Source organism: Muscardinus avellanarius, assembly GCF_963383645.1.
Source record: "Muscardinus avellanarius genome assembly, chromosome: 7".
Classification (NCBI taxonomy): Eukaryota; Metazoa; Chordata; class Mammalia; order Rodentia; family Gliridae; genus Muscardinus; species Muscardinus avellanarius.
In genome coordinates this window covers 89,694,195-89,721,181 of record NC_137793.1, presented here as the reverse complement: position 1 = coordinate 89,721,181, position 26,987 = coordinate 89,694,195, and the positions used below count along the sequence as shown (strand labels likewise).

General features: G+C 41.7%; 1 protein-coding gene across 5 annotated transcripts; it reads right to left on the bottom strand.

Moving 5' to 3' along the window:
- Nucleotides 1-577: 577 nt before the first annotated feature.
- DDX59 (DEAD-box helicase 59) lies at nucleotides 578-25,961 on the bottom strand (the record flags this gene model as incomplete). 5 transcript variants are annotated; one of them, XM_080698599.1, is made up of 7 exons in its annotated part: nucleotides 578-841; nucleotides 6,250-6,378; nucleotides 6,884-7,036; nucleotides 9,221-9,472; nucleotides 17,352-17,441; nucleotides 21,151-21,318; nucleotides 25,170-25,961. In XM_080698599.1, the coding sequence occupies 7 exons, from the start codon at nucleotides 25,959-25,961 to the stop codon at nucleotides 578-580; spliced, it is 1,848 nt and encodes a 615-aa protein (XP_080554725.1). The 5 variants fall into 5 exon arrangements, with proteins under 5 accessions (XP_080554725.1, XP_080554726.1, XP_080554727.1 ...); XM_080698600.1 differs by lacking the exon at nucleotides 6,250-6,378; XM_080698601.1 differs by lacking the exon at nucleotides 9,221-9,472.
- Between the last annotated feature and the right edge of the window lie 1,026 nt (nucleotides 25,962-26,987).

Below are 26,987 nucleotides of genomic sequence, written 5' to 3'. Positions count from 1 at the left end.
TCACTGAGTTGCAGAGGGCCTCACTAAGTAGCTGAGGTTGGCCACGAACCCGGATCCTCCTGTCTCAGCCTCCCAAATGCTGGGATTACAAGCGTGCGCCACCACGCCCGGCTCCTTCCAATATTTAAAACATAATAACTGAATTAACAAAGTGACCTAAACCTAACACTGTATGGCAATACAACATTAACAAACTCTGGCGTTAGACTGATAAGCAGCCATATTGAATGGCTTTAAAAATTTGTTGGCCACAATGAAGAAAAACAATTGAGAAAAAACATTTCATATCTATCTTTTCATATCTTGACAGCGGCTCTGAGGGATATTAATAATAAGAAACACTATCCAGAAGAAAAAAATTTCTTTAGTAATTCATTTTCTAAGTTTGTTTCTAATTCATGAGAATTAAGATGAGAAATACATTCAATATTGCTGTATCAATTTTATTAAAACTTAAAAATATCTTTAACATTCTTTTAATTCATGAATATTCTAATTTATTCAAATTATACAGTAATAATTTATATAAATTTTGCTGAAAATACACAATAAAACTTCCTCAGAGTGGCATAAGAAATCATTTTTGGGAGTTACTTTTATCATGTTTTCTAATAATGTCCATAAGATTAGCTCCTGTAACCATGTCCTTTTGTGTCTGTTTATCTTTCTGTTGTTCCTTTTTCTTCTGGTCATGAAGATAAGGGGAACTTAGTAACTGTGGAGGAAGAAGGGATCCTGTGGGCTTTACTCTTTTTGCAATATCCCAGAAGAGTCTTTTTGAATTGTTATTGATGAAAGTAATTGCTGTTCCATTTTGACCTAATCTCCCCACTCTTCCAACCTGAAATAAAATGTAAAGAAGATTTTCAAAATGATTATAGACAATCTTAATGCTTTTTTAAAGAAAATGAAAACTATCACTTAACGATACTTAACTAAGATTGGCATTCATTCAGATCGCTTTTGATTTATTTATTTTTTTTGGGTACTGGGGATGGAACCCAGGATATTCTACCTCCGAGCTACACCCCAGCCCTATTTTTTAATTTTTATTTTTATTCTCTCTTTTTTTAAAATATGGAATGCTTCTCAAATTTGCGTGTCATCCTTGTGCAGGGGTCATGCTAATCTTCTCTGTATCATTCCAATTTTAGTATATGTGCTGCTGAAGCAAGCACTTATTCTTTATTTTGAGAGAGTGTCTCAGGCAGGTATTGTGGCACACGCTTATAATTCCAGCATTTGTGAGGCTGAGATAGGAGGATCACGGTTTGAGGACAGCCTCAGCTACTTAGTGAGGCCCTTTGCAACTCAGTAAGACCGTGTTTCAAAAAAATAAAGAATAGGCCGGGTGTGGTGGCGCACGCTTGTAATCCCCACGCTTGGGAGGCTGAGATAGGAGGATCACACAGGTTCGATGTCAGGCTCAGCTACTTAGTGAGGCTCTCAGCAATTTAGTGAGACCCTGTTTCCAAATAAAATATAAAATAGGTCTGGGAGTATAGCCCGGAGGTAGAAAGCCTCTGGGTTCCACCCCCAGTACCACCAAAAAATAAAAATAAAAATAAATAAATAAAATAAAAAAATAAAAAATATTTTAAAAATAAAGAATAGCCAGGTATGGTGGCGTACGCTTATAATCTCAACATTTGGGAGGCTGAGACAGGAGGATCACAGTTTGAGGACAGCCTCAGCTACTTAGTGAGGCCCTTTTTCAACTCATTAAGATCTTGTTTCAAAATTAAGAATAAAAAATAGGCCTGCGAGTGTAGCTCGGAGGTAGAATGCCCCTGGGTTCAATTACCAGTACCGCCAAAAAAAAAAAAAAAAAAAAAAAAAAAGAATAAAAAAATAGGGCTGGGGGTGTAGCTCGGAGGTAGAATGCAAAAAACAGGTCTCAATGAGTTGCAAAGGGCCTCACTAAGGTAGCTGAGGCTGTCTGTGATCCGTGACCCTCCTGTCTCAGCCTCCCAAATGCTGAGATTACAAGCGTGCACCACCAAGCCCAGCTCAGATAGCAATTTTTGAACTGTGTATTTCAATATGTTTGTGAAATCGATTTAGTGGGCTGCAGCCAGCATATTCTTAATGAATCAGCCCAAATAAAAAGAGGTGAAGCATGGTGGTACACACCTGTAATCTCAGTACTTAGGAAGCAGAGACATGAGGAGTGCAGGTTCAAACCCGGCCTTAGTAACTTACTGAGGATCTCAGCAACTTAGTGAGACCCTCTTTCCAAATAAAAACCAGGGCTGGGGGTAGAGCTTGAAGGTAGAATGCTCCAGGATTCGATCCTCAAACCCTCCAAACCACATACACAAAGAGAAAAAGAGAGATCACATATAATAAGAGTATTATTAGTAAAAACTGTGTTTCAATTATATGGGGGTTAATGACGAAGATGTTTCTTACTGTGGGTAGGATAAGGTAAAAAAAAATTGAAAGCCGTGCATTAGCAGCAAGAGGACTGTTTGGTTTAGAATAAAAAGTCCCTTAATGTGTTAAGTTTAGGCTAATACATTTTTGCATAGTTCTTTTTTTTTTTTTTTTTGCGGGTCTGGGGATGGAACCCAGAGGAATTTGACCTCTGAGCCACACCCCCTGCCCTATTTTTTATTCTTTTTGTTGTTGTTGTTGTTTTTTTGCGGGTCTGGGGATGGAACCCAGGGGCATTCGACCTCCGAGCTATACCCCCTGCCCTATTTTTTATTATTTTATTTTGAAACCGGGTCTCACTGAGTTGCAAAGGGCCTCACTAAGTAGCTGAGGCTGTCCGCAAACTGCGATCCTCCAGTCTCAGCCTCCCGAATGCTGGGATTACAAACGTGAGTCACCACACCCGGCTTTATAGTTCTCATTTTGATAGAATTAAATGGCCACAAATTTGAGATAAAACCCATAGTAAGGCAAAAAAAAAATGAATATACACTGTGAAGCTCTTTGTTTATGTGTGTGAGGGGGGAAGTACTAGGGATTGAATCTAGGGGATTCCACCTCTGAGCTATACCTCCAGCTCTATTTTACTTTATTTTGAAATAGGGTCTCAATAAGTCCCTGAGGCTGTCCTTGAACCTGCAATCCTACTGTCTCAGCCTGGGGATACAGGCGTGTGCCACCATGCCTAGCTTAACTTTCCTAAAACTGAAGTGATTGTTGTACAACCCTATGAATGTATTAAACCACTGAATTGTTTAGATTCAATTCAGGCTTTATTATATAGTGTGTGAATTGTATCTAGTGATAATAGTTTATACTGATATTTAAAGTTGTATATATATATATATATATATATATATATACACACACACACACACATAAGCCGGGTGTGGTGGCACACACTTGTAATCCCCGCGCTTGGGAGGCAGAGATAGGAGGATTGCACAGGTTCGAAGCCAGCTGTGCTGGCTTAAGAGACCCTGTTTCCGAAACTAAAATAGGTCTGGGAGTGTAGCCCGGAAGTAGAAAGGCTTCCAGAAACCCCAGTACCACCAAAAAATATATATATACATACATATATATATAACTGCAATAGTCTCCAAATTCTCTACATCCCTAATATTAAAAGGCAGACACATGGAATTCATATTATATATATATATATATATATATATATATATATATCCTTTGACCTAGCAGTTTGCTAGAAATTTATTTTTTATAGTTATTAATTTTATCTTATTTTTTTGTGGTACTGGGGATTGAACCCAAAGGTATTCTACTTTTAAGCTACACCCACAACCCTGTTTTACTTTTTTTTTTTTTTTTTTGGAAACAAGGTCCTACTAAGTTGATGCAAGCCTTTCTGAGGTGCTGAGGCTGGCTTTGAACCTGTTATCTTCCTGTCTAAGCATCCCAAATACTAGGATTACAGGTGTATGCTATCATGCCTGCCTTATTTATTTTAGAAGCCGGTCTTGCTATGTTGCCCAGGCTGGCCTTAAACTCCTGAGCGCAAGTGATCCTGCCTCAGTTTCCCGAGTAGCTGGGATGTGCTTATAATCCCAGGTACTTGGGAAGCTGAGACGGCAGGATGGCATGTTTGAGGTTAATCTAGTAACTTGGTGAGACCTTGTTTCAAAATAAAAATAAAAAGAACTGGGATTGTAGCTCAGAGGTAGAGCAGCCCAAGTTCAATCTCTAGTACCACTAATAAATACATACCTAAATTAATAAAGGAAACAACATGTTATAGATACGAGAAGAGTTTCAGAGGCTGAGACAGGAGGATCACAGGTTGAGGACAGCCTCAGCAATGTAGTGAGACTTTCAGGAACCTAGAGAGATCTTGTTTTAAAAAAAGATCTGGGGTATAGCTCCAAGGTAGAACACCCCTAGGTTTAATCCCCAGTGCCCCCCCCACCCCGAAAAAGCATTTCAGTGGGTGACTCAAGCTAATGTGGCCTTGAGAGGTGACTCTAAGAACAGGAGAGAGAGGCTTCACTTGGCAGGTCTGTAAGTGATGCCTGAGAAGGAAGGGAGGCAGCGGCCAGGGAGATAGCGTGGCCCAGGAAAGGCTCCATTTCTGCTAGAAAGAGAAGCTATTGTTGCCTTTGGCAGCAAAGGAAAGGAATGAAACTTTACAAGGTGAAAGACTAGAACAAATAAGGATATGAAGAGGAGATGAAGACAAGATTCCTAAAAGAAACAAATACTTTAAAGGATCAATTTTATTTTGGCCAGATTTATCAATTTAAAACAATCTTTTAAAACAGAGCTTTCTTTTCTGACCATAAATGCCATTAATAAGTTCACCAAAGAGTAAAAGAAAAATAAAAGAAACAAATAAATTAACATTTTATGTCACTTCCAACTTTTAAAAAATGCACTTTAGGCCAGGCATGGTGGTGCATGCTTGTAATCCCAGTACTTGGGAGGCTGAGACAGGAGGATCACAGGTTCGTGGCCAGCTTCAGCTATACAGTGAGGCCTTCTGAAACCCTGTGAGACCCTGTTTCAAAATAAAGAATAAACAATAGGCAGGAGGTGTAGCTCAGGGGTAGAATGCCCTCTGTTCATTCCCTGGTACCACAAAAAAAAAAAAAAATTTAGGCATATATACAGTTTTTTTTTTTTTTTGAAGATTTAAAGAAGTTTATTAAAAACATAGAAATACAGAAAATAGAAATACAGAAAATAGTTACAGCCCCATGCCAAAATGGCATGAGGGTGGAGGGGGGCCCGGGCCAACTCACCACTTCCCCATATATACAGTTTTTTTTTAATTTATTTTATTTTTTTTGGTGGTACTGGGGTTCCTGGAAGCCCTTCTACCTCCGGGCTACACTCCCAGACCTATTTTTACATTTTTATTTGGAAACAGGGTCTCCTAAGCCAGCGCGCGCGGCTAGCTTCGAACCTGCGCGATCCTCCTGTCTCTGCCTCCCAAGCGCGGGGATTACAAGCGTGCGCCACCACGCCCGGCTTATATACAGTTTTTAAAAGCAAAATTTAGCCAGGCGTGGTGGCGCACGCTTGTAATCCCCGCACTTGGGAGGTGAAGACAGGAGGATCGCGCAGGTTCGAAGCCAGCCTCACTGGCTTAAGAGGCCCTGTTTCCAAATAAAAATATAAAAAAATAGGTCTGGGAGTGTAGCCCTGAGGTAGAAGGGCTTCCAGGAACCCCAGTACCACCAAAAACAAAACAAAACAAAATTTAGTTTATATACATATATTTTTGAACAAAAATATGTTTTCTGTCCTGAATTTTAAAAAATTTATCAACAAGCCAGGTACAAATGGCAGATGCCGATAATCTAGTACATGGGAGGTTGAGACAGAGAGACTGCGGGTTTGAAGCAGCCTCCACACCTCAGTGAGGCTCTCAGCAACCTAGGCAGACCTTGTTTCCAAGTAAGAAATAAAATCCAGCTGGGGGTATAGCTTGAAGGTAGAATTATCTCTGAGTTCAATCCCCAGTACCACATACACACACACAAAAAAAAATTATTATTTTTTTGCGTGGTACTGGGGACTGAACCCAGGGGCATTCTACTTCTGAGCTATACCCCAGCCCTTTTTTGTTTTCTATTTTGATACAGGGTGTCACTAGGTTGCTGAGAGTCTTGCTACACTGCTACGGCTGGTCTCAGACCTTCAAACCTCCTGTCTTAGCCTCCCAAGTCCTCGGATTGCAGGCATGTGCCACCAGGCCTGGCTCCATTCTGCTGTTTTTTTAAACCAGTATCACACTGAAAATGCTTTATCCAATGAAACTCACGAGCAGAATGGAGGCAACAGACAGCTCCCTACCTGATGCACGTACTCATCCATGCTGGACGGCATGTCGAAATTCACCACCAGCCCGACACTGATCAGGTCGAGGCCTCGTCCCAGGACACCCGTGCTCACCACGACTTCATACTCTCCTTCAAGCAGCCCCTTTCCAAAACAGCCACAGACGTATTGTTCAGAGTGTGTTATGCGGCTTTAGATCACGCTGACATCTTTTCTTTTTTCAATGCTTACTTCAATATTTTTATTGCAATGTTTTTTCAGTAAATAAAAGTCTTCTTATACCTTAAAAATGAATGTAAATTAAATTCTTCCCAACCCCTACGGAATTGGTTCTATTAATTTACTCAGGCAAATCCTTCCAAAGGTGAACTACTACTCTGCCCCAGACCAAAATGACCTGGTTTTAGAAATGAAGAACTCTAAATTAGTAATCCACTTAATATCCAGTTCCCAGAGAACAGGTTTACTGCTCCCCAAACACAAAAGCCTGAGCAGGAGGAATAAGTAACTTCATGGTTACTGCTTGCCTGATGTTCTCAGTCATCATGAAAAGGTCTGCTTTAAAAACCAGCTGATAACAGGGCGTGTCTTGAAAAGGAGGCACAACGGTCATGGGAAAGAGAAGAATATCAAATGTTAAGCATCATACCTCCAATATGTTTTTCCTTTCTACTTGTGACTTCTCTGAATGCATCGATGTGCTTTTGAGACCTGTGATCTTCTGAACTGCCTCACTCAGCAGGTCTGCTCCTAGTCTGCAGTCCACAAATACCAACACTGGAGGCTTAAAGAGTTTCTTATCCTGAAAATCAAAAGAATACTTAAAATTACTCATATAACATAACACAAAGTTTTCCTGAAAGCCTTAGTGTAAGCTAATTATTCAAAGGTCCATAAATATTGAGGAAGTAAGACATTTCAGTTAAAATGAATATTTTCTTTAAAAAGTACACAGCCAGGCGTGGTGGCACATGCGTGTAATCCCAGCATTTGGGAGGCTGAGACAGGAGGATCCAGGTTCATGGTCAGCCTCAGCTACTTAGTGAGGCCCTTTGCAACTCAGTGAGACCCTGTTCCAAAATAAAGAACAAAAAATAGGGCTGGGGTGTAGCTCGGAGGTAGGATGCCCCTGGGTCCCCTCCCCAGTACTGCAAAAAAAAAAAAAAAAAAAAAAAGTGCACAAACAGGAGCCATCTCTATAGCTCTTCACATTTTCCCATCATCAATACTATAAATGCATTTTATTTTATTTTATTTTATTTTATTTTATTTTATTTGCGGTAATGGGGATGGAACCCAGGAACCCATGGAATGCATGCTTGTAATCCCAGTACTTGGGAGGATGAGACAGGAGGATCACAGGCTCTCAGCCAGTCTCAGCTATGTTGCGAGGCCCTCCACGACTCAGTGAGACCCTGTTTCAAAATAAAGAATAAAGCCGGGCTTGGCGGCTCACTTGTGATCCCAGCATTTGGTAAGCCAAGACAGGAGGATCCGGGTTCGCAGACAGCCTCAGCTACTCAGTGAGACCTTTGCAACTCAGTGAGGCCTTGTTTCAAAATAAAGAATAAAAGAAATATGGCTGGAGGTATAGCTCAGAGGTAGAATGCTCCTGGGTTCCATCCCTAATACCACAAAAATAAATAAATAAATAAATAAATAAATAAATAAATAAATAACAGAGCTGGGAGTGTAGCTCGGAGGTAGACTGTTCCTGAGTTCCATCTCCAGTACCCTGCCCCACCACAAAGTTAAATATGGTTCGCACTGACTCATGAGCAGCATTTAGAACCATATTGACTGTACTTAATTTAACATTTAACTCAGTTTAACCAGCTCATATTTAACTTAATACCATCTTTGTAAATAATAATGCTTGCACATATCACCTACCTCATGAGTTTGTTTAAACCACTGGCAATTAAAATTTTTTTGAGAGCCAGGCTTGGTGGCACACGCTTGTCATCCCAGCATTTGGGAGGCTAAGATAGATGGATCCGGTTTCATGGATAGCCTCAGCTACTTAGTGAGGCCCTTTGTAACTCAGTGAGACCCTGTTTCAAAATAAAGAATAAAAAATAGGGCTGGGGTGTAGAATGCCCCTGGGTTCCATCCCCGGTACTGCAAAATAAATAAATAAATAAAAATTTTTTGAGAGTCGGGCATGGTGGTGCATGCCTATAAATCCATAATTCCAGTGCTTGGGAAGCTGAGACAGGAGGATCTCAGGTTCGAGGACAGCCTCAGCAAGTAGTGAGACTCCCATCAACCTGGTGAGACCCTCTTTAAAAAAAATTCTTAAGAACACAGGGAAGAAATAGCTTGCCCCTACCTTATATGTAAAAGTACTCAAACTTTTTTGAAAGAAAAAATATTTTTGCAGATAATCTTGATATTTAAATACCTGTCTATAGCAAGGAAAAGAAAAATCAATGCTGCATCTATATAGCTTTTTTTTTTTTTTTTTTTTGCAGTACTGGGGATGGGACCCAGGGGCATTTTACCTCTGAGCTATATCCCCAGCCCTATTTTTTTTTCTTTTCATTTTTTTGAAAGAGGGTCTCACTGAGTTGCAAGGGCCTCACTAAGTAACTAAGGCTGTCCACAAACCACTAGCCTCCTGTCTCAGCTCCCAGAATGCTGGGATTACAAATGTGCGCCACCATGCATGCACAGCACAGCATGTTTTAATAAACAAAATGTGTTGATCCTCATGGAATTCTGACATAGCTAAGGCAACTGTTAAATATTTATACCAGCTGGGTGTGGTGGCTAATGCTTGTAATCCCAAAATTTGGGAGGCTGAGACGGGAGGATCGCGCTTTGCAGACAACCTCAGCTACTTAATGAGGCCCTATGCAACTTAGTGATACCCTGTTTCAAAATAAAGAAAAAAAAAAATAGGGCAATCTATACCAAATTTCCTAGAAGTTGGCTTAAAATGCTGATGCATTCTACAAAACATGATTGACTGCTTCTTACTCACATTTAAGATTTCAAACAGCTTTTTCTTCTTGGCTGGGTCTTCTACCCACAGGACGATCTGACGGACATTGGAACAGGGCAGGTTCTTTTCCCCAGCGATGATTCTCACAGGATCATGCAGCAGCCGGCTTGCTAGCTGTTCAATGCTAGCTGGAATTGTGGCTGAAACCAAAATGGTCTGACAATCATTAGGAATGTGTTCCAAAATGTCAAGCACTTGCTGTTGAAAGCCCATCTTTAGCATGGTATCAGCCTAAAATAAAAGCATTTTAAAGTTAGTCTTGCTTGACATTAAACCCAGAGCCACACAAATCAAGACTGATATGATTAAGAAAATTAAAAATTAAGACTTGGGGATAGGGGTGTAGCTCTGTAGTACAGCACTTGTCTAGCATGTGAGAAATGACAGGTTCAATTCCCAGCATAAGGGAGGAAAAAAGATATAACTAAAAGTAAAAACTCAGCGGGGCGTGGTGGCGGACCCTTGTAATTCCAGCATTTGGGAGGCTGAGACTGGAGGATCGCAGTTCGCGGACAGCCTCAGCTCCTTAGTGAGGCCCTCTGCAACTCAGTGAGATCCTGTTTCAAAATAAAGAATAAAAAATAGGACAGGGGATGTAGCTCGGAGGTCAAATGCCTCTGGGTTCAATCCCCAGACCTGCAAAAATAAATAAATAAATAAATAAATGTAAAAACTCTTACACAGAAAAATATATCACAATGTCAAAAGACGAAAGGTCAACAGGGAAAATTTTATATATAATTATGAACTATGTAAATAAATGTTTACAATAATACACAAGGTTATTGCTATGGCATTATTAATTGTAAAAAGCATATGCATCCTAAATATCCATCAATAGGGGACTTGATAAATTAGAGTAAATCCACATAACACAACACTATGGTATCATGAAAAATGATCAGAAAACCCACTAATAGGTAAGGAAGGATTCCTGGGCATGAGGAGCAAAGTACAGAACACTGTGTATAAGACAACACTATTTATTTATTTATTTGTTTATTTTGTACTACTGGGGATGGAACCCAGGGGCATTCTACCTTTGAACTACACCCCCTGCCCTGTTTTTTAATTCTTTATTTTGAAACAGGGTCTCACTGAGTTGCAAAGGGCCTCACTAAACAGCTGAAGCTGTCCATGAACTGCGATCCTCCTGTCTCAACCTCCCAAATGCTGGGATTACAAGTGTGTGCCACCATGCCTGGCTAAGACAACACTATTGTGCTACAAATATAATAAGTATAAACATTTTAGAGAAGCCTAGAGGGCTACCAAGGAAGCAATTTCCCTTTTTTTTTTTTTTTTCCTTTTGCAATGTTTGATTTTTAAAAACCACGAAGGTATGGTGGCCCATGTTTGTAATCCCAATATTTGGGAGGCTGAAACAAGAGGATCACCTTTAGAAGGCAGCCTCAGCTACTTAGTGAGGCCTTCTGCAACCCAGTGAGACCTTGTTTCAAAATCAAGAATAAAAAATAGAAAGCTGGGTGTGGTGGCGCACGCTTGTAATCCCAGCATTCGGGAGGCTGAGACCGGAGGATCGCTGTTTGCGGACAGCCTCAGCCACTTACTGAGGCCCTCTGCAACTCAGTGAGACCTGGCTTCAAAATAAAGAATAAAAAATAGGGCAGGGGCTGTAGCTCAGAGGTTGAATGCTCCTGTGTTTCATCCCCAGACCTGCACACACACAAAAATAGAGCTGAGGGAGCAGCTCAGAGGTAGAGTACCCCTGGGTTCCATCCCCAGTACTGAAGAAAAAAAACCCCACACGCATACAATATATTTATAATAAAATACTGCCGGGCGTGGTGGCGCACACTTGTAATTCCCCTGTTTGGGAGGCTGAGACTGGAGGATAGCGCAGGTTCGAAGCCAACCTCGCTGGCTTAAGAGACCCTGTTTCCAAATAAAAAAATATAAAAAATGGGTCTGGTGGGAGTGTAGCCCAGAGGTAGAAGGGTTTCCAGGAACCCCAGTACCACCAAGATAAATAAATAAATAAATAAATAAATATTTAAAAAAAATTTTAAATTTTAAAATAAAATACTATTTCAAAGAAAAATATTTCAATGTTAGGACCTGGTATGGTTTAAATATTAGTATCCCTCAAAATTCCTATGTGTGGGGCCTAGAAGAGATAATAAGTCATGAGGGCTCCATTCATGAGATGAAATCCTCATGAATCGGATTAGTGCCCTTGACAAAGAGGTTGAGGGAGCTGGGTGTGGTGGTGCATGCCTGTAATCCTAGTACTTGGGAGGCTGAGACAAGAATCACAGGTTCGAAGCCAGCCTCAGCAACTTGGCGAGGCTTTCAGCAACTTAGTGAGACTCTGTTTTCAAATAAAAATAAAATAGGTCTGGAAGTACCCCACAGGTAGAAGGTCCCTGGGTTTCATCCCCAGTACGAGAGAGAGAGAGAGAGAGAGAGAGAGAGAGAGAGAGAGGAATCCATCTTGAATATACACCATCTTATTACTCTCCTGCTTAAATATCCAGTGTCTTCCCATCACTTAGAGTGAAACCTCTCACCTTGACCTGAAAATACTACGAGCTCAAAATCCATGTACACTTCTCTGACTTCACCTCCTACCACTCTCCCGCATGCTCCCTGGCCCCGCCACACCAGCCTTCTATCTGTCCCCAAGTACCCCACGCGTGTTATGTCAGCGCCTGGGCACCGGCTGTCCCGTCTGAAACAATATTCCCTCCACATAGATCTCCACATGGCTGATTCCTGCCCATTCAGATCTCAACATAAAAATTACATTCCAGAGATCCCCATGGGTGGTCTCTGCCATACTACCTTGGGTGGTACAATTGCCACAGGTCCCTGAGACACGGAACTCATCTGCAGGTCCACTGTATCCTCAAAACCAACAACAGTATAGCCTATCAAAAGCCCTGAAAATGAGGCAGGCGTGGTGGTACACACCGGTAATCCCAATACTTGGGAGGCCATGACAGGAGGATTACAGGTTCAAGGCTAACCTCAGCAACTTAGTGAAGCACTGCTTCAAAATAAAAAAAATTCGGTCACAGGTGTAACTCAGAAGTAGCATGCCAGGCCAGGCATGGTGGTGCACACCTGTAATCCCAGTACTTGGAAAGGCTGAGACAGGAGGATCACAGGTTTGAAGCTAGCTGCGACAATTATTGAGGCCTTCTGCAACTTAGCGAGACCCTGTTTCCAAATAAAAAATAAAACTGGGCTGGAGACTTAACTCAGAGGTAGAATGGCTCTGAGTTAAAAAAAAAAAAAAAAGTAGCATGCCTCTGGGTTCAATCACCATCAACAAAAAAATCCCTAAATGCATTTCAAGGCCAGGCGTGGTGGCACATGCTAATAATCCCAGCACTTGGGAGCCTGAGACAGGAGGATCGCACAGGTTCGAAGCCAGCCTCAGCAACTTAGTGAGACCCTCTTTCCAAAATAAAATATAAAATAGGTCTGGGAGTGAGGCCAGGAGGTAGAAAGCCCCTGGGTTCCATCCCCAGTACAGGTTCCATCCCCAGTACCACACACACACAAAAATAATAATAATGAAAAACAGGGCTAAAAATGCATTTCATAAATAAAAGTTCTTATTCTAAACACTCAATAAGCACCAAACTATGTTAGGCAATTTATTTGCCAGTGTGTCCTAAACCTCTCTGAAGGTAAGAATCACTAAATGAATTTCTAAAGAACCCTGGGCTCAAGCTAAGTGTGGTGATATATGCCTGTAATCTCAGTACTTGGGAGGATGAGACAGGAGGACTGTAGGTTTGAAGCCAGTCTCAGCAAATTAGCAAGGCCCTCAGCAACTTGGTGAGACCCTATTTCAAAATAAAATATAAGCCGGGCGTGGTGGCGCCCGTTAATAATCCCAGCATTCGGGAGGCTGAGACAGGAGGATCGTGGTTCGCGGACAGCCTCAGCTACTTAGTGAGGTCCTCCGAAACTCAGTGAGACCCTGTTTCAAAATAAAGAATAAAAAATAGGGCAGGGGTGTAGTTCAGAGGTAGAATGCCCCTAGGTTCCTTCTCCAGACCGGCAAAAAGTAAATAAAATAAAACTGGAGGAATAGCTCAGAGGTATAATGTCCCTGGGTTTAAAAAAAAAAGTAATGTCTCAGCTGGGTATGGTTGAGTACATCTTTAATTCCAGTACTTGGGAGGCTAATACAGGAGGGTCACAGGTTCAAGGTCAGCAATTTAGCAAGATCCAAGACTGTTAAAAAAAAATTCCTGGGCTCTAGCTCAAACCTATTGAATTAGAATAACCAAGTGAGAGGCCTGGTCCTGTGTTACATTCACTGAGCATGCCAGGTGATTCTTATCATTAAGGGAACTTGGGTAAACAGTGTTGTTGTTGGGATACAGCTGAGAACACAATATAAGAGAAATAATAAGGTCTGTGCACTTTTCAGCAGCACAGAGAGGAAAGAAGGCCTCAAGTGTATCTGGGGGCATAAGGGACAGTTTCAGAGTTGGAGACAGAGCAGAGGGATGGGGTTGGGCAAAGCTCTGGGCCAAAAGACAGGTCTCACAGGAGACACCGGCGACAGCGGAGTTTTCAAATCCCAAAGGGATTCTCTTAGTTTTTCACCCCTGGTCGTGCCTCTGTGCTCACCCTCCTCTTCAAGCAGTAGCTTTTCTCCACGGACGGTACTTATACTCTGCTCCTCTCTGGTCCCTCAGTCCTGTTTACTGCCTCGTCTTCCAACTCCTCAAGCCAGGCCCGTAGCCCCAGTCCCTGTCTCTCCCTGCTCATTTCTCTCCAGCCTTCCTCCCTTACAGAAACCATTACATCAATTGGATTCCAATGCACATTTCTTACACATATAGAATATTTCCCCTTAGCCCACCATTTATATGGAACTCTATTTTTATGGGGGAGGCACTGGGGGATTGAAACCATGGGCATTCTATCCCCGAGCTACACCCCCAGCCCAATTTTATCTTATTTCTTAAAATTTGGAAACAAGGTCTCGCTAAGTTGCTGAGGCTGGCTTCAAATCTGCAATTCTCCAGCCCCAGCCTCAGCTTCCCAAGTACTAGGATTTTAGGTGTGTGCCACTACACCCTGCTGAGATTCAGTATTCTAAAGCTGGACTCAAATAGTATCACAAAACCCAGCACTTATCCCCCTACTCTTTTCTAAAATTAAAAGCACAACTGTAAATTATGAAGCTGCCTCTCGCTGCCCCTTCGCAGCCATGAGGAGACTCATCAAGGTTACTTTCTGGTGACTCTCAGATTTAACCCTTGAGCCTTGCTGCCTCCAGCCTGTCCCCGACTCCTTCACCCCTTGTGTGCACTGCTGGCTGCTCTGTCTCACAGTTCTTTCTTCTTTAATTCTCTTGTCTTAAGCAGCAGAATAACCTCCCTAAACCACTACTTTCGACAAGTTACACCCCAACTCAATAATTTAGAAAGCCTCATCGTCTCCCACATCAAATCCAAATTCCTCTGCCTCCCTTGCAAAGCCCCTGTCATTTAACCCCACCCTAACTCCCCAACTCGACTTCCTATCATTTCTCAGCAAGAATTCTTTAGGCTGGTTGGTCTCTTTCCTGTCTCCTCCAAACAGATACTTGGACTTTCTGACTTTGCTTATGCTAGTCTCTTCCCTTGAAATATTTGACACATCCTCTATTTTTTTTTTTTTTTTTTTTTTTTTTTTTTTTTGCGGGTCTGGGGATGGAACCCAGGGGCATTCAATCTCCCAGCCACACCGCCTGTTCTATTTTTATTCTTTTTTTTTTTTTTTTTTGGCGGGTCTGGAGGTGGGACCCAGGGACATTTGACCTCCAAGCTACACGCCCTGCCCTATTTTTTTTATTCTTTATTTTGAAACCGGGTCTCACCGAGTTGCAGAGGCCCTCACTAAGTAGCTGAGGCTGTCTGTGAACCACGATCCTCCTGTCTCAACCTCCCGAATGCTGGGATTACAAGCGTGCGCCACCATGCCCAGCTTTATTCTTTATTTTGAAACAGGGTCTCACTAAATTGCAAAGGGCCGCATTAAATAGCTGAGGCTGTCTGCAAACTGTGATCCTCCAGTCTCAGCCTCCCAAATGCTGGGATTACAAGCGTGCACCACCATGCCAGGCAACACAGCCTCTATTTTCTAAATCTTTTCCTATCTTTGGTGGCCCAGGTTAAATCTCATTTGCACCAAGAAACCATTTTTTACAGTGCCAATACTCTCTCCTTTTTCCTCTTGACCTTATTTGTCCTGGCCAATGAACAAATCATATACAGTCCTATGATTTCACTAAGCTTTTATCAGTGGTTGGGGAACAGCAACCTTCAGGACAAATTCCAACTTTTACCTGTTTCGATGTTTTGTTTCTGTAGTACTAGATTAAACTCAGGGGCATTCTACCTTTGAGCTACACCCCAGCCTATTTTTTGTTTAGAAACAGGCTCTAAGTTGCTGAGTCTCGCCAGGTCTTGCTAATGCTGGCCTCAAAACCTCAATCCTCCTGTCTTGGGCTCTCAAGTCCTGAGATTCTGTCATGTACCATCATTTCTCATCAATTTTTACCTGTTTTTGTAAATAAAATTTTGTCACTGTTGTACTGTCTATGGCTGCATGAACTAGCTAAACAGAAAACACAATGACCCCCAGATTCCACAATTTTTACTATATAGTCCTTTACAGAGACCACTGCTAACCCTTGGCTACATCAGCAGTTTAAGCACTTGTGTTATCTTACCATACAGAATAATGTCCTTGCCTTTAGTTCAAATGTATCTCTTTTCTCTCTGATAAGATTTTGCACACTGTAGGTATGAATGGTATTCAAAATTTCCCTGTAATCCCCTCCAAACTCATCCACCGGTAGTTAATCTGTACCTACACGGCTCCTCTTCACTGACTTCAGTACACAGTCAATGATGTTTATCAGCTTGTTTCTCCTCTTGAGCACACAGAAACTATGGTCCTTAAATGCTGAGGAGCTGGGGACAGGGATAAACTTAAGACCGGGATAAACAGGCATTGAATGAATACTTATTTTCCAATAATATGCCCTAATAAGCTTTGTTAAAGAAAGAACATTGCCAGGAGTGGTGGCGCCTGCCTATAATCACAGTACTTAGGAAGTTGAGACAGGAATATCACAGTTGCTATCGGCCTCAGGAACCTAGTGAAGACTTGTTTCAAAATAAAAAATAAAATAGGGATGGGGGAGCCAGGCGTGGAGGCGCACACTTGTAATTCCTGTACTCGAGTGGCTGAGACAGGAGGATCGCAGGTTTGCAGCCAGCCTCAGCTACTTAGTGAGACCCTCTGCAACTTAGTGAGACCCTGTCTCAAAATAAAGACTAAAAAATAGGGCTGGAGATATAACTTAGAGGTAGAATGCCCCTGGGGTTCTATCCCCAGTACTGAAGAAAAAAAAAAACACACACACACACACACTATAATGATGTACCTACCGCATCTCAGTATGGAAGCCAAAAGTATAAAGTATCTACATGGCATAATAACAAAGAAAAATCACGGCCACAGATGTCTGTGTACACACAGAAAAAAAGAAAAAGGGCCACGCAACTAAGTATTTTGAACTACTTCCATAATTCCTGGTAATAATGTCATCGACCCCTTTTATTTATTATGGATGCAACCCAGGGGCATTCGACCTCCAAGCTACACCCCCTGCCCTATTTTTTATTCTTTATTTTGAAAAAGGGTCTAAGTTGCGGAGGGCCTCACTAAGTAGCTGAGGCTGTCCACAAACCACGATCCTCCTGTCTCAGCCTCCTGAATGCTGGGATGACAAGTGTGCGCCATCACGCCCGGCCTTTTATTTTTGTTGACAAACGCTCTGAGGCATCAAATGTTTAAAAAACTTACCACTGAGAACATGGCACCTGTTGATCGTGTGTTTTCTGACAATTAGAAAAAGACAGTGCTGGTTTAATGTTCATGGACCATAGCTTAGCTTAGCTGCAGTCTGTAGAGGAACTGGCTTCTGAATCGCTACTACAATTTTTAAAAAGTCTCTGAATTTTTTTCCCTTGGGAGAGAAAATGCCCTACATATACAATAAAACAATGATACCTTTTGTTAATTATATAAGATTACATGACAATGTTTTTGAAACACCACTACTTACTTCATCCACCACTACAATTTTTATTCCAGAGAGTGCTACAGAGCTCTGTTTTATTATATCAAGAAGTCGTCCAGGGGTTGCTATGATAACCTGAATAAAACAGAAAAAACAAATTTTACAATTAGACAACATTCGTTCGTTTTACTTTTTGGTTTTGTTTTGCGGTACTAGGGATTGAGCCCAATGCTTGGAAGCCAGTAGCTAGTATCCTAGAGGTAGCTTCTACCCCTGGGCTATGTCTCCAGCCCTATTTTATTTTGAAAGAGAGTCTAAGTTGCTGAGTTCATGAAGGCCTCACCAAGTTGCTGAGGCTGGTCTCAAAACTGCAATCCGTCTCAGGCTCTCAAGTTCTGGGATTACAGGCCTGTGCCATCACGCTTGGCTCATTCGACTTTTGTTGAGTGGCCATTATGTGCCAGACACTATGCTAAGTCCTCAGAATTCAATGATGAATAATTCAGATGTAGTTCTTGCTCTCAGAAAACGTGTAAAGGAAGAAACAGAGCCTTGCAGGCCGTTTGGCAGCTATTTGGCTCTGTGAATAAGTGTAAATTCCCTAACCTCTTTGGGCCTGCTATTTTTTTTTTTTTTAATTAAGAGGTTGGGCAGAATGATTTCTAAGTTTTCTCAAGGCTCTTAAGAGTTTTATAATATACTAGTTGAAATAGTAGCTTCAACTACTTTTAAGTAGAGGCTCTTTAGTCAAACAAACTTCAGTAGCAATTCTGGCTCTAGTATTTAATAATAGTGTGAGTATTCTCTCATCCATAAAAAGAAAATGATAATAATTACTCTGAGGCTCAAATGAGCGTGTGGCTGGTATAGAGTTATAAATGACCTAATAAACTCAAGTATATTCTACTTTTCAAATATACACTGACAGGACCATAAAATCACAAGAATGATAAAATGTTAGGGCTATAAGGATTTGTGTCTGCACAACTATAGGGTTTTCCTTAGGTACTTCCCAAATATCACGAACATTCATATTAATTTTAATTATTTTGAGTTGTTTACTCCTTCTAGTCCCTTTTTTCTCTTTGCTAGCTTGTAAGTTATAAATTGTTTTTCATTTTTGCAATGCTTTTTCTTTAATTTTGTGTGTGTGTGTGTGTGTGTGTGTGTGTGTGTGTGTGTGTAGTACTGGGGATTGAACCTGGGGGCCTTCTACCTCCAAGTTACACCCTAAGTCCTTTTTAGTATTATTGTTATTTGTTTTGTCTTGAAACATAATCTTGATAAGTTGCTGAGACTGGTCTTGAATCTGCTCTTCTTCTGTCTCAGTTTCACAATACTGGGATTTCAGGGATGAGTCACCACGCATGGCTTTCCTTGAAATTTGACAAACATATAATTTTTTTTTTTTTTTTTTTTGCTGTACTGGGATTGAACGCAGGGGCATTTTACCTACAAGCTACATCTCCCAGCTCTATTTTTTATCCTTTATTTTGAAACAGGGTCTCATTAACTTGAAGAGGGCCTCACTAAGTAGCTGAGGCTGGCTGAGGACCCAGATCCTCCTGGGTCAGCCTCCCAAGTACTGGGATTATGAGCGTGCACCACCACGCCTGGCTAAACATACATAATTTAATAAATTGAAATTAATTAAAACTTTTACCTTACTTTTCCCTCCTCCATTTTTGCAGTGCATGGGACAGAACCCAGGGCCTTGCACAGGATAGGCAAACACTCCATCACTGAGCTACATCCTTAGCCCCAAACTTTAACCTTTTTATTTTTTTTAAAACAACCAAGGATAAACACTTCAACACCAATTACATCTTCCCTGCACTTACATGCTACTTCCGGCCAGTGTTTTCCTTCTTTTTTTTTTTTTTTTTTTTTTTTTTTTTTTTGTGGGTCTAGGGATGGAACCCAGGGGCAATCGACCTCCGAGCTACAGCCCCTGCCCTATTTTTTATTCTTTATTTTGAAACCGGGTCTCACTGAGTTGCAGAGGGCCTCACTAAGTAGCTGAGGCTGTCCGCGAACTGTGATCCTCCGGCCTCAGCCTCCCAAATGCTGGGATTACAAGCGTGTGCCACCACGCCCAGCTCTTCTTCTTTTTTTTTTTTTTTTTAACTCAGATTGTTTACTGTTATTACTGCTTTTGTTTGGTCAATGTTTGTTTGGGTTACTCAAGCTTTACTATTTTCTTTGATCACCATGCTTTCTTCTATACCACACCCTCCTTCTGGAATCATCTTCTTCATCTATAGATTTTCTTAGTCTCAAAGCTCCTTTAGATGGTGTATTGGCAATAACTCTCCCAGTTTTGCTTCTCTGAAAAGCTCTTTATTTTACCCTTATTCTTGACTGTTGTTTCAGTTCTTTTTTGCTCAGAGGACGTCGGTGGGAGTGGACTGGCAGCAGTGGGAGGAGGCTCCACAATGGGGCCATCTAAGGGAGGGCGGCGAAGGGGCGAGGAGCAGGGTGGGACCTAGCAGAAGGCATCACGTGTGACCCTTCCTGTGACCCTTCCATTAGACATTTTGACTTTAAAGGCAGTCATTTTCTGTGTGTGTGTGAGTACTCAGGACTGAACCCAGGGGCATTCTCTCCCCAAGCTACACCCAATTTTATTTTTATTCTGAAACAAGGTCTCACTAGGTTGATGAGAGAGTAAAAGACAGGCATTTTGCCAGGCGTGATGGCGCACGCTTGTAATCCCAGCATTCGGGAGGCTGAGATCGGAGGATCAAGGTTCGCGGACAGCCTCAGCTACTTAGTGAGGCCCTCTGCAACTCAGTGAGACCTGGTTTTAAAATAAAGAATAAAAAAAATAGGGCAGGGGGTATAGCTTGGAGGTCAAATGCCCCTGAGTTCCATCCCCAAACCCACACACACACAAAAAAAAGATAGACATTTTCAAACACCCACTCATAGTCAAGTAAAGTGAGAATCATGGAAGTGAAGTAACTCTTACTTTGGTACTAGGGATTGAACCCAGGGCCCAGGGATGTTCTACCTTCCAGCTATACCCCCAAGCCTTTTTACTGACTTAAGTGATCAATTTATTTATTTTGTAGACTGGGAACTGAACTCAAGGCATTCTACCTCTAAACTATATCCACAGCCCTATTTCTTATTTTTTATTTTAAAACAGTTTCTAAGTTGTTTTAAATTGCTGAGGCTGGCCTTGAATCTATGATGATCCTCTTGTCTCAGCCTCTGAAGTACTAAGATTACAAGCAGGCCCAACTACGCCCAGGTTTATTTTTTGTTTCAGAGACTCAAGTTTCTGAGAGTCTCTCTAAGTTGCTGAGGCTGGCCTGGCACCTACAATTCTCTTGTTTTATCCTCCCAAGTATTGGGATTAGAGGAGCATACCACTGCCCTCGGCTAGATAAATAAATTAATGATGGCCATATTACTCCCAAATTCCAAAGCTACAACTAGACCAAATTGCCTTAACATACCTTTATATATCAGAAAATATAGACTATAATATAATAGCAAAGCTAAGAAGGAGCAGAGTCAGATAAATTAAGGTTTCAATTTTGGCAACTATAATTGATTGGCTACAGATCGTGTGGGGTGGGTGCCGGGGAATGAACCCAGGGGCATTCTATATCTGAGCTATGCCCCCAGCCCTTTTTATTTTTGAAACAAATTGAGTTCCTTTAAAATGAAAGTTAAAGTTCCATATAAAATGAACTTAAAAAAAAGTAAGACCTACTAGGAACGAATTTGAAAGCTACCTAACACCACATTTGATCCTCCAGGACAAAACAAAACAATGCTGGTTCCTCTGTCGCTTACAAAACTTGGGCAAGGCCTTCTGTCAGCGGATGCTTACCTGCACATGCTGCCGCAAGCGGTACAGCTGTGGGGGCAGGGGCAAGCCCCCGACGAGCAGCACAGTCCTCATGCGTGGCAGGCCGCTCATCAGCTCTTTAGCTTGTCTCTCTATCTGGATGGCTAGCTCTCTTGTTGGTGTAAGGACAAGAGCAGATGGAGCTCTGCTCTGCAAAGACACGAAAAACAAAGTCAGAAACACCAGCCGCCAACTCCTGCTGACAAGGATAAAATTTTCAGTGATTTCTGGAACATTTCCCTTTTAACTTGTTCCAGTCAGACCAAGTAGGCAAGAGCCCTCCTTAGGGGGCTTAAGAGCATCCAGATTTTGTCCCCTATAACCGTCATAAATTGATCCTATTTTTTTTTTCTTTTTGCAGAACTGGGGGTTGAACCCAGGGGCATTCTACTTCTGAGCTTTACCTCCAGTCCTATTGTTATTCTTTATTTTACAACAAGTCTCACAAAGTTGCAGAGGGCCTCACTAAGTAGCTGAGGCTGGCCACAAACCTGTGATCCTCCTGTCTCAGCCTCCCAAGTACTGGGATTACAAGCGTGCACCATCATGCCTGGCTCCCCACCTTTTAATTTTTGAAACTGTCTCGCTAAGTTAGTGAGGGTCTCACTGTATTGCTGAAGCTGTCCACGAATCTGCAGTCCTTCTGGCTCAGCCTCCCAAGTACTAGGATTATAGGTGGGCATGACTACACTGGCTAAAACAAAAAATAAAACAAAAACCTGTATGTGTATGTGTACCCGTAACCTACTTTTTACCATACAGCTCTGTTTTGATCCTCCACTGTATATGACCTATATTTTGAACATCTAGTATTTTTTTTATATTACAATATCTTCTACTACTCTTTAGATTTCTGAGTTTTTTTTTTTCTTTTCTCCCATTGCCCACATTTTTCACTCCTTTCCCTCCTGCCATTGGTCAGAGCTCACAAGCTCACCAGTAAAGGTTGGACATACCCAACCTGAATCCAAAATGCTCTGAAATACAAAATATCTTGAGCACCAACATGGTGTTCAAGTTTCAGATTTTAGCCCGTATGGTGGCACAAACCTGTAACCCTATATTTGGGAGGCGGATATAGGAAGATCACAGGTTCAAGGACAGCCTCAGCAATGTAGCAAGACTCTCAGCAACCTAGTAAGACATAGTTTCAAAAACAAAAAAATAAGAGCTGGATGAGGTGGCACACACTTAACCCCAGCATTCGGGAGGCTGACACTGGAGGATCGCGGTTCACAGACAGCCTCAGCTACTTAGTGAGGCCCTCTGCAACTCAGTGAGACCCTGTTTCAAAATAAATAATAAAAAATAGGGCAGAGGGTGTAGCTCGGAGGTCAAATGCCCCTGGATTTCATCCCCAGACCCGGAAAAAAAAAAAAATCTCCAAAACTATAAACATTTCTGGTCCTGAGCATTTAGGATGTGGTATATTCGACTAGTACTTGGCAAACAATAAATATTCAAAATGTCTGTTAAACTAATTATGAGTCAAAGGTCTTTGTACACTATAAACTAACAAGCAAGATAAAGTATTATTATTTTAGGATGAACCAGGGAACTGGGTGTAGTGGTCCACACTTGTAATCCCAGTACTTAGGAGACTAAGTGAAGAGATCACAGGTTTGCAGCCAGCTTCAATTACTTAGTGAGGCCCTTTGCAAGTCAGTGAGATCCTGTTTTAAAATAAAGAATAAAAAATGGGCCAGGGGTACAGCTTGGATGTAAAATGCACCTGGGTTTAATCCCTAGTGCCACAATAAATAAATAAATAAATAAATAAATAAGATGAACCGTGAGTTATATTTAAGGGAATATTTTGAAACTCTATAATAGGATTGCAACTTTAATAGAAACCAGTTTCCTTTTCCTTTTTTTTGGTACTGGGGATTGAACCCAGGGGCATTCTACCTCCAAGCTATGCCCCAGCACTATTTTATTTATTTTTTAATTTGGAAAGAGGGTCTCACTCATTTGCTAAGGCTGGCTTTGAATCTGGAATTCTCCTATCTTAGCCTCCAAAGAATTGAGATTACAGGTGTGCACCACTACAACTGGCTCAGGAACCAGTTTCTTTATTTATTTTTATTTTTTAGTGCTAGAGATTGAACTCAGAGGCATTCTACCTCTGAGCTACACCTCCAACCCTATTTTTGATTTTTATTTTGAACTTGTGGTCTTCCTGTCTCAGCCTCCCAAGTACGGGATTACAAGCATGTGTGATTACACCGGATGAAACCAGTTTCTTTAAAATACAAAATCCAGCCAGGTGTGATGGTTCATGATTGGAACCTCAGTACTTGGGAGGATGAGACAGAAGGATGCAGGGAGTGGTGGCGCACGCTGGTAATCCCAGCATTCGGGTAGTGGAGACCAGAGGATCCCGATTCACAGACAGCCTCAGCTACTCAGCCAGGCCCTTCACCACTCAGTAAGAACCTGTTTCAAAAATAAAAGACTGAGTCAGGCATGGTGGTACACGCTTGTAATCCCAGCATTCGGGAGGCTGAGACCGGAGGACCGCAGTTCACGGACAGCCTCAGCTGTCCTCTGCAGCTCAGTGAGACCCTGTTTCAAAATAAAGAATAAAAATTGGGCAGAGGGTGTAGCTCGGAGGTTGAATGCCTCTGGATTCCATCCCCAGACCCACAAAAAAGAAGAAAAAAAAAAGACTGAAAAATAGGGCTGGGGGTGTAGCTTGGAGGTACAATCCTCCTGGGTTCCATCCCCAGTACTGCAAAAATAAATAAATAAATAAATAAATAAATAAATAAATAAAAATAAAAGAATTCTCTAAACCAGCCTGGTGGTGCACCTTTGTAAATCCCAGTATTTGGGAGGCTGACACAAGAGGATCACAGGTTTGAAGCCAGCCTTAGCAACTTAGTGAGACCCTGTTTCCAAATAAAAATTAAGAGCCAGGCTTGGTGGCACATGCTTGTAATCCTAGCATTCGGGATGCTGAGACAGGAGGATCACAGTTTACAGACAGCCTCAGCTACTTAGTGAAAACCTGTTCAAAGTAAAGAATAAAAAACAGAGCCGGGCATGGTGGCGCACGCTTGTAATCCCAGTGCTTGGAAGGCTGCGACAGGTGGATCGCACAGGTTCGAAGCCAGCCTCAGCTACTTAGTGAGTCCCTCAGCAACTTCGTGAGACCCTATTTTCAAATAATACATAAAATCTGGGAGCCGGGTGTGGTGGTGCATGCTTGCAATCCCAGCATTCTGGAGGTTGAGACCAGAGGATCGCGGTTTGCAGTCTAAGTGAGGCCCTTTGCAACTCATTGAGACCCGGTTTCAAAATAAAGAATAAAAAATAGAGCAGGGACTGTAGCTCAGAGGTCGAATGCCCCTGGGTTCTATCCCCAGACACCCCCCAAAAAAAATTTTAAAATAAATAAATAAGTTAAATTAAATAAGCCGGGCATGGTGGCACAGGCTTGTAATTCCAGTACTTGGGAGGCTGAGACAGGAAGATCACAGTAGACAGCCTCAGCTACTACTTAGTGAGGCCCTTTGCAACTCAGTGAGACCCTGTTTCAAAATAAAGAATAAAAAATAGGGCTGAGGGTAGAGCTCAGAAGTTTAATACCTCTGGTTTCTATCCCAGTACTGCAAAGAATAAATAAATTAATTAAATTAAATAGGGCTGGTAGTATAATCTGTAGGTAGAATGCCCCTGGATTCAATTCCCAGGAACACAAAATTAATAAATAAATAAAATAAAAGAGGCTGGGGGTGCAGACAGGTGATACAATGCCCTGGGTTAAGTCCCAAGTAATATATACACACAAAAAAGAATTCTCTAAAGTTATATTTTGCATGCAAACAACTGTCAGAAGCAAAATCACTTTTTTTTCCAGTCAGAAACAAAATCAAAGGCACTCCGGTGACTAAAGTTACAAATATTTAGGTTCAGCTTGTAATTTTAATATAATTAAGGGTGAAATCTGGTAGCTATCTTATTTAGTTCTAAAAACACATGTGCATGCTACTAATTACCTCCAGTAAAGCTCGGATGATAACAGGAAGAAGGAAGGCAGCTGTTTTTCCTGAGCCAGTGTCTGCACTGGCCAGAATGTCTCTCCCCAGGAGACCCACAGGGATCATCTGCATCTGGATGGGGGTTGGCACTTCATAGCCTGATTTCTTCAAGTTGTGATTTAAGGTCTCAGGGAAACCACAGTGTTCAAAGTCAATGATGGGCCTGGTGACTTCTTGCCCTTGGACTGAAATTCCTAGCTGCTGTTTAAGATTTTCAATCTGGTCCTCCTGAAGGTTCAAAATAAAGGGGTGCTCTTTGTAGATATAAAAAGCTGCATCGAGTGCAGACTCTGGCTCAGAACCCACTTTCTCTGGACTGCTGAGTTTTAAGTTCTCTTCCTTTTCCTTAACTTGAAGAAGATGTTTTGCTTTACATTCCAAGCTGCACACATCTTCATCTGTCTTATCACAGATGTACTCTCCATAACGACCGCAGACAACACAGACAGGTTCCCCGGGTTCTGCCCAGCGCTGTGTTTTGGAAAATGACTTCACAGGCTCTTCGGCGCCCTGCTCAGGGCCTACAGAGGCATCCTCCCTCAGCGGGCCAGCCAGGCCGGGGAAGGGGCCTGACTGGCTGCTGGGCCTGTCTGGTGTAGTGGCTTCTTCTGTAACTGAAGTGTAGACTGAGACATCTCTGCCTTGGTCCAGCTGAAGGTCTTCTCCTTCTGGCTTAATTTTCTTAGCAACACAGCTTTTGATGTCATCATTGGAATTCCTCTTGACTTTTAGAGATCTTGGAACAAACATCCTTCAATATTCTGTTGAGGAAATCTTATAATGAGATATATTTTACCCTCAATTAAGTTCACTTATAAAGTACCATGTAATTATGTACCCCAGTGTTTTCCCTCAAAGGAATAGTGAAGACATCGTGGCACTACTTACACCAAGCTTTTCTTCCATTTACCAATTTTCTCTGGTAAGACTAAAGTCCTTTTCCTCACACATACAAGAAGGGTGTGCTCAACACAGTGCACTTTTTTGTTTTTGTTGGTAATGGGGATTGAAACTAGAGGTGTTCTACCTCTGAGCTACACCCTCACCCATTTTATTTTTATTTTATTTATTTTTTGCGGATCTGGGGATGGAACCCAGGGGCAATCGACCTCCAAGCTACACCCCCTGCCCTATTTTTTATTCTTTATTTTGAAACCGGGTCTCACTGAGTTGCAGAGGGCCTCACTAAATAGCTGAGGCTGTCGGTGAACTGCGATCCTCCAGTCCCAGCCTCCCAAATGCTGAGATTACAAGAGTGTGCCACCATGCCCGGCTTTTTATTTTTATTTTGAATCAGTGTTATGCTAGGTCCTGAGGCTGGTCTTGAACCTGTGGTCCTCCCGTCTCAGCCTCCCAAGTAACAGGTTTATAGGCATACACCACCCACCTGATCACTTGCACTTTTAAGTATCAGAGATTATAGAAGTTCTAGAGTAGAATTTAAAGTTCTAAATTCTATTATATTTTCCTAATAAACTGGGCCTCTCTCACTTTAGGGGTGACCCACATTCTCTCTTGAATATATATATTTCTTACTTTCTTAACTAAATCTGTCTCAAAAAAAAAAAAGAAAAAGAAAACTGGAAGTCTACTTCACAATTGGAATCTTTAAAATCAAAATCACAAACCTTAAGAGAAAAACATGCTTTTTTATGTAACATTCACTGCAAGCTTACTTTGTGTCAGCGTTCAGTATTTCACATAATCTTCACAACCATCATGTAAGAGATTAGTACCATCATGTATATGTATAACTTACTTTACACTACATGACAT